Below are 11,410 nucleotides of genomic sequence, written 5' to 3' on the forward strand. Positions count from 1 at the left end.
TTCAGCGCAAAGCCAGCTAGGTGATCTTGGGCCAGTCACACTCCCTCAGCCCTAGAGGCAAGGGCAAAGCACTTCTGAAAAACCTTGTCAAGAAAACAATGGCTCAAAGCATGTGCATGTGCATGAGCACGTACATGCAAACCCACACGCACACCCACCTACCCACCCACACTCACACCCATCTCCCAAGAGAGGGAAAAATCATCTGAAGATCAGGTATGCTAATATGCAGAGTAATAATAGTTTTGTATTCTTTATTGTTAGAAATATTCAATTCTAACAGTTTCACTAATTATAATTACAGTATTCCTTATCTTTATGATATGTAAAATAGATCAGAACAGGCTTTGAAAAATCTGGGAAACACAGTCTCTCCCTTATGAAACATCAGAGTGACTAGCTTTGAAGGGAAAATCCTCTTTAATGCCTTACATTTGTTAGTTTTAAAAACATGGTTTTAAACTATTATTCCAACAGTGTTTTCTAATGTCCTTGTTTATGGCCTGAAAAAATATGCTAAGATAATTAAATGAATAATTAAAAGAATATAGTCTTTCTTTTAAAAACAACTTTTGAAGTTCAACAGCAGAACTTTATCTCCTGTTATTCTTTACCTTTTATTTGTTGCCTTCCCTGCAGCATTTCAAGACAGGCCATACAGTCTATCACTCCTTAATGCACGGGTGTAAAACTTGTGGCATCACATTGCTGTCACGTGACATATGGTGACATTTTCTCCTTCACAGAGCTGGGTTGGATGTGGCCTGTGCATGATGCATCCAGCCCATGGGCCGCCAGTTTGACACCCCTGCATTAATGGATGATAGAAAGCATTAAGTTATGACTTCCGGTTGACATCGCGGCTCAAACAGCTGAAAAAATAGTGGAGCTCTGCTGGGCTCGGTGAAATGCAGCTGGCAACTGTTTGCTGGGAGACCTGATAGGGTTAAGCCGCCCCGGAGGGATGGTGAAGAAAGCAGAGGTGCTTCATTGATTACAAGGAAACCGCAATTGTCTCACTGATCCAAAGAAAGCTCTCCTGATCGGCAGCAGGGACAACGGCCATTTTCTTGGTCTGTCACAAGCTGGGACAACCAGGACACTAAGATTCTGTGCTGGAGTGGTGTGTGGACAGAGCAGTGAAACTGGGTGAGCTAATTCCCAACTGTTTCCTTAGAAGACTAACCTAAGTAAACAGTTCCAAAAAAAAATCTCCAAACCTTAAGAAAGCAGCGATTGGTTTTATGGAGAAAATTTAAAGATTAAAAATTAAAGAGGAAGATCAAAGATTAAAGACATAGAAGTAAAAGAAAAACCTAAAGGATTATTTAAAACACAGAAAGCCTAGAAAAGCTGAATAACATTGTGAAAAGTAATTATTGAGAGAAATAGCTTTTCTGAAATTTAATCTCTAATCCCCCTGGCTAAATGCAAATTAGCTGTTTTCAATTTTCTGCACTCTGTTGAATGCTGGATTTGGGAGCAGGGGAGCCATCTAATAGAGAAAGATTACTGTAATGTGTAAAATCAAAAGGAAAGTGAAGAAAGTGAACAATGTCTGGAAAGCTACTTGACTTTGACTTTATCTTAGTAGGTGATTTGGATGCTGGGAAATATTTACTGAGCTTTTTGAAGATTTATAAGGCAAATCAAATTAAATATTAAAACTTTATTGGAACTGTACACCAAAGAGCAGAAAAAAGGAGAAGAAAAGATAAATAAGATTTAAAATCTGGACAATTGAGAAGGGGTAATTTGGAAATTATGAAGACTGAAAAGTACAAATTTTCTGAAATTTAATTTCTAACCCCCCTGGCTGAATGCAAATCAGCTGTTTTCAATTTTCTACACTCTGTTGAATGCTGGATTTGGGAGCATTTAAAGATAAAAAATGTAGGGGACTTGGAGGAATAATTTTAGCATTGACTAATTTTTATTAACAATTCATTTTGGGGGGAGTTTCTAGATATTGGGATACTGGAATATTAGAGGTATATTAATTGGTTACAAAATGTCCCAGCAGGAGATAATAAAGTTATATGAAGAAATGTTAGAAATGACAAAAAAGAATTATAAGAAGTTGATGGGAATATTTAAAGATAAAGATGTGAAAGTAGAAGGCTCTCAAATGGTGGGAAAAGATGAATATAACACACAAAAGACAGCTGAGAAATTAGAAGGAGTGGCAGAGGAGGCAACGCAAAATAAACTACAAGGAGGTAAAAATAAATTAAAAGCAGATAAAAATACTGAAAAGATAGTAATAATAAATACTAAAAATCAAATAGTCAATCCCTTAAGAGCCTACAACAGGTGGGGAAAGATGATTTTTCAAAAGTAATGGAAGGGTTATGGATGGTTATTCAAAAGATGCAGCAGAAGGAGATAAAGGGCAAGGTAGCAGGAAAAATTAACCTGTGCAAAAATGCTAGGAAGACATATAGGATTCCAAAAGAGAAACAAAAGAATAACTAAAAATCAATAAATGATGAAATTCTAAAAAGACTGAGAGATGATGGACAGAGACAATATCCTGCAATACAGTAACTAAATGGAAAACCAATAGAAATAAGTAGAAAGTTTAAATTGGGGATACAGTAGCACGTATATAGATATACTGTATAATAGAATCTATTATAACCATAAATATATTAAGATTAGGAGGTGGTAGATTAGGACTAGATATATCTAAATGTATTATTATGATTAACAGATGCAAAAAAAAACATTGGAAAATATAGTTTTCAAGAACTATAAATTGAGGGGATTAGAGATATAATTTGGGGTTTGATTAAATCTCATTGATAACTGGCTTTATAGGTTTTTATAGAAAATTGAGATATTGAAAATGTGGTGGAATACTGAGTGATACCTATAATATTAAAGTATTAGTTACTTAATGGGGTAAATAAATACACTGTATCAAGAAATGTTACTGATGTGTATATATATATATATATATGTGTGTGTGTGTGTGTGTGTGTGTGTGTGTGTGTGTGTATGTATATATGTGTGTATAATATGTGTGTGTGTGTGTGTGTATATATATATATGGGGCATTTAGCTTTGTTCGGGTATTTTCCCATGTCATTTAGTTGTGCTTTTAAAGTTGTAGCAACATTTTGGCAGAATCTCATCTGCCATCATCAGGCTTCTGTATAGTGTTCATCTGTGAGTCAGGCTTTTATAGTGGTTTCAGATTTAAATTTGGGGCAGCCTATTGCTGTGCCAGAATGGTTTTTTCTTCACCCTGATTGGTTGGGAGTCTTGGTCTGTGTTTATTGGTCTTGGAGTTCGCTGTGTTCTGCTTGATTGGTGTTTCTAATATCTGCTGTCTGTTTTTCGGCTCTTTTTGTCTCTTGATTGGCTGGCAACATTGTGTTCCTTTATTGGAGGCCTTTAGTGCAGCTATCATTAGTTAGGAAGCTAGGTTTCATCTGGGTGCCTGGTTGGGGTGTGTTTGAGCTGGAGGTATCAGGGGGGATCTGTCTGTGCCCAGGTGTTTGGCTGGCTTGTGGTGTGTAGATTTTTTTTTTTTTTGTGAGTGCAGGCTTCCAGATGATTGACAGTCTGGTGGAATCATCTCTTCTATTCATGCTTTCTGGTCTTTAGAAGAGATGATTCCACCAGACTGTCAATCATCTGGAAGCCTGCACTCACAAAGAAAAAAATCTCCACACCACAAGCCAGGCAAACATACCTGGAAAAATTAACCAAGAAGAAAATTATAACCAGCCACATGAGCAAAGAGATCCAACAGACAATCATCCCAAGAGAAAAATCTTTCAGATGCCCCAAAAATACACAAAGAAGGCATACCTCTCAGACACATAGTCAGCTCCAGAGGAGCACCACTACAAAACCTAGCTAAACACTTAGCAAAACAGCTACAGCCCCATGCTGAAGCAGCAGCTTCACATGTACAAAACTCATACCACTTCTTGGAAATGATCAAAGATCTACATGTGGAGCAAGAAGATCTGCTTGTAAGTTTCAACATGGTTTCAGTATTCACTCAAGTCCCAATAAAAGAGACCCTTGAAATCATCAAAAATAAATACCAATCAGCTAAACACCTCATGGAACTAACAAAACACTGCTTAACCAACACATATTTCATAAACAAAGGACAAAGATACAAACAAATTGAAGGAGCCCCTATGGGATCACCACTGTCACCCGTCATTGCAAACCTGTTCATGGAAGAATTCGAATCCAGAGCCCTGGCCAATGCCATCCACAAACCCAAACTATGGTTAAGATACATCGATGACACATTTGTGATTTGGCCCCATGGAAAAGAAAACCTAAACAATTTCCTAACACACCTAAACAGCACACACCCCAAAATCAAGTTCACCATGGAAACAGAAAAAACAAACAACTACCATTCCTAGATGTAGTTATCTACAAAAAAACAGATGGCACACTAGGACACACCGTATACCAGAAGAAAACACACACTAACCACTACCTTAACGCCCAATCCCACCAGCACCCAGCAGAGATAAACTCCGTGGCTAAAACACTAATTACTAGAACCAAACGCCTGGCAGACAAGACACACATTAAGACTGAACTATGCACCTTGACTAAAGTACTGACAGCCAACAGCTTCCACAAAAGCAAAATCACCAGCTTGATCCACAAAAACACACTGAGACATAATAGAGACCCAGAAGATGAACAGACCTATGGAACAGCTGTCCTGCCCTACATAAGAGGTACTACAGACAAAATTAGTAAAATCCTGCACAGACATCACATCAAGACTGCCTTCAAAACAGACAGATAAATAGCAGCCATCCTTAGAAACCCCAAAGATAAAATTGACCTGGAAAACCAAGGCATATACGAAGTCCCCTGTGCATCATTCCCCACCACATACATTGGACAGACCAATAGAAGAATAAGTACCCACCTGGATGAACACAAAAATGCAGTCAAAAAGCTGGAACACACTTCCTCACTAGTCCAACACAGGGAAGCCACAGGTCATAGCATCAACTTCAACGGCACCAAAACCCTAGCCACTATAGAAAACCCCAGCCACAGAATCATCAGAGAAGCCATAGAGATTGAAAAAAGACCAGAAAGCATGAATAGAAGAGATGATTCCACCAGACTGTCAATCATCTGGAAGCCTGCACTCACAAACAAAAAAATCTCCACACCACAAGCCAGGCAAACACCTGGGCACAGACAGATCCCCCCTGATACCTCCAGCTCAAACACACCCCAACCAGGCACCCAGATGAAACTAGTTTCCTAACTAATGATAGCCGTCCATTTACCCGGAGCCAAGCTGCACTAAAGGCCTCCAATAAAGGAACACAATGTTGCCAGCCAATCAAGATACAAAAAGAGCCAAAAAACAGACAGAAGATATTAGAAACACCAATCAAGCAGAACACAGCAAACTCCAAGACCAATAAACACAGACCAAGACTCCCAACCAATCAGGGTGAAGAAAAAACCATTCTGGCACAGCAATAGGCTGCCCCAAATTTAAATCTGAAACCACTGTAAAAGTCTGACTCACAGATGAACACTATACAGAAGCCTGATGATGGCAGATGAGATTCTGCCGAAATGTTGCTACAACTTTAAAAGCACAACTACAATGACGTGGGAAAATACCCGAACAAAGCTGAATGCCATACATGTAAGTACACGCGAAAACTTAAGAAAAGATATATATATACTGCCTAGGATCAAGCCAACATTCTTCCTCTTGACTCCCTGTCAGGGACTGCTCCGATATGCCTTCCTCCTGATTTACTCTCAGGCTGTTCCTCTCATTTGTCTGAGGAAACCTGAGGCGTTATCAGGGAGGAAGGCATTGCCAGAGAGGAAGGTCCTGGGGAGGAAGGCATTCCCAGTTCCTCCTCCTCATCTTCTAAGTCCTCTTTCTCTGACAGCACAGGCTCGGGAATCGGAGCCACAACATACATATATACATATACATATACGTATACGTGTACGTGTACGTGTACGTGTACATGTATATGTATATATATTCTTAAGTTTTCGCGCGTATCTATATTTATGGTATTCAGCTTTGTTCAGGTATTTTCCCACGTCATTATAGTTGTGCTTTTAAAGTTGTAGCAACATTTCGGCAGAATCTCATCTGCCATCATCAGGCTTCTGTATTGTGTTCGTCTGTGAATCAGACTTTCACAGCCGTTTCTGTTTTAAATTTGGTGCTAGCCTATGCTGTGCCAGAATGGTTTTTTTCTTCCTCCGGATTGGTTGGGAGTCTTGGTCTGTGTTTATTGGTCTTGGAGTTTGCTGTGTTCTGCTTGATTGGTGTTTCTAATATCTTCTGTCTGTTTTGTAGCTTTTTTTGTCTTGATTGGCTGGCAACATTGTGTTTCCTGTATTGGAGGCTTTTAGTGCAGCTTGGCTCCGAGTAAATGGACAGCTATCATTTATTAGGAAGCTAGGTTTCATCTGGGTGCCTGGTTGGGGTGTGTTTGAGCTGGAGGTATTGGGGGGGGGGTGTTTGTGCCCAGGTGTTTGGCTGGCTTGTGGTGTGGAGATTTTTTTGTTTGTGAGTGCAGGCTTCCAGATAATTGACAGTCTGGTGGAGTCAGCTCTTCTATTCATGCTTTCAGGTCTTTTTCAATCTCTATGGCTTCTCTGATAATTCTGTAGCTGGGGTTTTCTATAGTGGCTAGGGTTTTGGTGCCATTGAAGTCGATGCTATGACCTCTGGCTTTCATGTGTTGGACTAGTGAGGAAGTGTGTTCCAGCTTTTTGACTGCATTTTTGTGTTCATCCAGGTGGGTACTTATTCTTCTATTGGTCTGTCCAATGTATGTGGCAGGGCATGATGCACAGGGAACTTCATATATGCCTTGGTTTTCCAGGTCAATTTTATCTTTGGGGTTTCTTAAGATGGCTGCTATTTTTCTGTCTGTTTTGAAGGCAGTCTTGATGTGATACCTGTGTAGTATCTTGCTGATTTTGTCTGTAGTACCTCTTATGTAGGGCAGGACAGCTGTTCCATAGGTCTGTTCATCTTCTAGGTCTCCATTATGTCTCAGTGTGTTTTTGTGGATCAAGCCAGTGATTTTGCTTTTGTGGAAGCCGTTGGCTGTCAGTACTTTAGTCAAGGTGCATAGTTCAGTCTTTATGTGTGTCTTGTCTGCCAGGCGTTTGGTTCTGGCAATTAGTGTTTTGGCCACGGAGTTTATCTGTGCTGGGTGGTGGTGGGATTGGGCGTTGAGGTAGCAGTTGGTGTGTGTTTTCTTCTGGTATATGGTGTGTCCTAGTGTGCCATCTGTTTTTTTGTAAATTAATACATCTAGGAATGGTGAAAAGAGGAGTGGTCCTGTACATTAAAGAAACTATTGCAGCAAAATTGATTTATACTGATGAAAATGGAAGAGTATTAATGGTTGAAATAGTGGATAACAATATAAAAACACTACTTGTTGCAATTTATGCTCCGAACGATAAACAAGAAGAATTTTATTAAAAGTTACATATGAAATCAATTGGACTGGACCATGTCAATATAATTATGATGGGAGATTTTAGTGGAATTGTAGATAATAAATTGGACTATACAGCGACAGCATTAAAACAAAATAGAAAGACTCTCCCTAAATCCTTTTTTAAAATGGTAGATGAATTAAATTTAAAAGATATATGGAGAGAAAGAAATGGTAAAATCCAGCAATATACTTTTTATTCAAATAGACATTTATCATGGTCCAGAATAGATATGATTTGGACTTCATCAGAACTAATATCTAACATTCAAGAAATAAATATAGAAACGGGTATATGGGCAGACCATAATCCTATGACAATTAAATGGAAAGGACAAAGAAGATCTAGATGAACATTAAACAACGCTATTTTAAAGGAAAAGGACTTTACACAATGGATGGGCAAAGAATTGGCTTTCTTTTTCAGTGAAAATAAAAAAGAAGATACTTCAATGCAGAATGTTTGGGATACAATGAAGGCATATTCGAGAGGATTAATAATGGATTATACAAAGAAAAAGAATACTAGGAAGGGGCAAACTATTAAAGCTTTAGAAGATGATTATAAAAAACTGGAAAAAGAATTGCAGAATATGCCACAGAAAAAAGATATTAAATTCAAAATGGATATAATTAAACATAAGATGGGTCAGGCAGAGAAAGAAGAATTGGCACAAAAAATTAGAAGTGCTAAACAGAACTATTTTGAAGATGCAAATAAACCAGGTAGATGGCTAGCATACAAATTGAGAAAGGAGAAAGAATCTAGGAAAATAGTACAGTTAATAGATGATCAAGGCCAAATGTGTTATGGTAATAAGGAGAAAAAGACAATTATCCAAGACTTTTATGGACAATTATATAAGCAGGAGGATTTTGATGAGGAAAGAATTAAGCTTTATCTACAAAATGCTAACCTACCTAAGATATCTGAAGAGACTGAAAAAATGTTAGAAAGTACCATAACAATGATGGAACTAACGGAAGCATTTAATAGGCAGAATAATGGAAAAGCACCAGGCCCAGATGGGCTCCCGGCAGAATTTTATAAAACATTACAAGAATCGTTGAGCACTCCACTGTTAGAAGTTATGAATGAAGCCATGTTAAATAAGAAAATACGCAAAACATGGTCAGAAGCTTATATCACACTTATTCCAAAAGAAGAGGCCGATCCATCACAAATTAAGAACTATAGACCTATTTCTTTACTGAATGCAGATTACAAAATCTTTGCTTCCATCTTGGCAGAAAGGCTCAAAAGATATCTAAATAATTTTATTCATCCTGACCAGAATGGATTCCTGCCCAGGAGACAAATTAGGGATAATATGAGGGTAATTCTGGACACTTTGGAATATTACGAGGCGCATCCTGAAAAACAAATGGCTTTGATATTTTTAGATGCCCAAAAGGCATTTGATAATGTGAATTGGAGATTCATGTTTTTGTTATTGGAACAGGTGGGCTTTGCTAGAAAATTTATTCAAGCAATAGAAGACATATATGATAAACAAACAGCAAGAGTGATGATAGAGGGAGATTTTACAGACTCTATTAATATAAGAAAAGGCACAAGACAAGGTTGCCCATTATCACCTTTGTTATTTGTATTGACTTTGGAAGTGCTGAATAGAAACATTAGAGAGGATCCAAATATAAAAGGAATGAAAATTAAGAAGGAGGAATTTAAATTGCAAGCCTTTGCGGATGATTTGGTTTTTATTTTGGAAGATCCTCTAGGAACAGCTTTAAAGCTACTGGAAAAGATAGAGATCTATGGTGAGATGGCGGGCTTGAAAATAAACAAAGATAAAACAAAGATCTTGACAAAGAATATGTTATTAAAACAAAGAGATGAACTGGCAGATTTATTGAAAATTCAAGTTACGAATAAGGTTAAATATTTGGGGATATATTTGACGTCAAGATGTACTACATTGAAAGAGAATAACTATATTAAACTTAAACAACAGATAGCATCTGATTTGAAGAAATGGGAAAATCTACAATTGTCATTGATAGGTAGAATTTCAACAATCAAGATGAATATTTTACCCAGAATTTTATATTTGTTCCAAACCATACCAATCAGGCTTGGTAAAGATTACTTTGAAGAATTAAATAAAATTGTGTTGAAGTTTATATGGCAAGGTAAGAAAGCCAGAATAAAATTAAAACTTCTACAAGATGCTAGAATTAGAGGAGGTTTTGGCCTTCCGAATTGGGAGTTGTACTACCAAGCTGCAAATTTAATGTGGGTTAAAGATTGGATAACATTAAGAAAGACTAGATTGTTGACACTAGAAGGGCATGATTTATTACTGGGATGGCATGCTTTTCTGTGGTATAAGGGAACTAAATCGCAGGGCTATTTTAGAAGGCATTATATAAGGGAGTCTTTATGGTTGAATTGGGAGAAAATTAAGAGAAAATGTTATTTGAAAATCCCAGTCTGGTTATCAACTATTGAAGCTTTTTCTTATCCTATAATATATGAGAAGGAACAAACAGTTAGATATGGGGAAATATTGGATGAAAAGAGTGAAACAATGCAAACACTAGAAGAACAAGGCATAAAGATGAATTGGTTTTCATATGCGCAAATACATTCAAGGTATCTTATAGATTCTAAAGCGGAGGGATTTTATGATAAATTGACTGATTTAGACAGGATCGACAGGTACTGATGAAAAAGTGATTAAAAAATTATACAGTTATTTGTTGGAAATTTTATTAGAGGAGGAACAAGTTAAAGAAACGATGATTGGGGGAAGAATTTTGGATATGGGATTGATTTGGAGAAATGGGAAAAATTGTGGTCTCAAAATTATAAAATGACAATGTCAACAGCTTATAAAGAAAACTTGTATAAGATGTTTTACAGGTGGCATTTTCCCCCGACAAGAATTGCAAGAATGTTTAAGAACAAATCTGAAAAGTGCTGGAAATGTCATCAGATACCTGGCTCATACTACCATATGTGGTGGACTTGTGAGGACGCTAGAAAATATTGGACTAAGATTCGCATATGGTTGGAAAAAATGACAAAGACACATATAGACTTGAAACCAGAGATTTTTTTTATTGGGAATCTTACCTGATATATATAATAAAAATTTGAAGTATTTGATTGTAAATATATTAACAGCGGCTAGGATTGTATTTGCTAAAAACTGGAAGAGTGAGAAAACTCCATCAGAGGAAGAAATTATTAAGAAAATATTGGATTGTGCTGAAATGAGTAAATTGACATTTGAAATCAGAGAACAAGAAGATAAACAATTTAATGAAGTTTGGGATCTTTTTTATCAATGGTTAGATAATAAAACATAATAATAGAATATTCAGATTTAGCATAAAAAAATTTTTTTTCTTGATATTTATAAAACATTATCAAGATAGATCTGGTATGATCTTATGATTTATTGCAAAATAAACTAAGTAAACTATAGTTATCTTGTTAAAATATGAATTAACTAAATTATAGATAAATGATTTTTTAGTGATGATACTAGGTTATACAATTATTGATTGATAATATGAGCTATTATATAATATAATTATATTAGTGACTAGGAAATGGATGCACAAAAAAAAGTGGTAAACCAATCGATGCACTGTATGTAAATTCATGAAGAAGGATGATATTTTTATGTTTTTTTGTGGTATGTTTATGTTGTCTTGTTGTTAAAATAAAAAAATTTGTTATAAAAAAAAATACATCTAGGAATGGTAGTTGTTTGTTTCCGTTTCCATGGTGAACTTGATTTTGGGATGTGTGCTGTTTAGGTGTGTTAGGAAATTGTTTAGGTTTTCTTTTCCATGGGGCCAAATCACAAATGTGTCATTGATGTATCTTAGCCATAGTTTGGGTTTGTGGATGGCATTGGCCAGGGCTCTGGATT

General features: G+C 36.7%; 1 protein-coding gene across 1 annotated transcript in view; it reads left to right on the forward strand.

Annotated features, from left to right (window-relative positions):
- The window catches only part of CFAP47 (cilia and flagella associated protein 47), a 410,718-nt gene extending 410,029 nt beyond the window's left edge, over positions 1–689 (forward strand). Inside the window, exon 42 of the mRNA XM_087937909.1 lies at positions 640–689. Coding sequence (XP_087794035.1) covers positions 640–689 — 50 coding nt within the window. The remainder of the gene's footprint in view (positions 1–639) is intronic.
- Positions 690–11,410: the final 10,721 nt, after the last annotated feature.

Source organism: Pseudonaja textilis, chromosome 7, assembly GCF_049901715.1.
Source record: "Pseudonaja textilis isolate UNSWEBS1 chromosome 7, rPseTex1.2, whole genome shotgun sequence".
Taxonomy (NCBI): domain Eukaryota; kingdom Metazoa; phylum Chordata; class Lepidosauria; order Squamata; family Elapidae; genus Pseudonaja; species Pseudonaja textilis.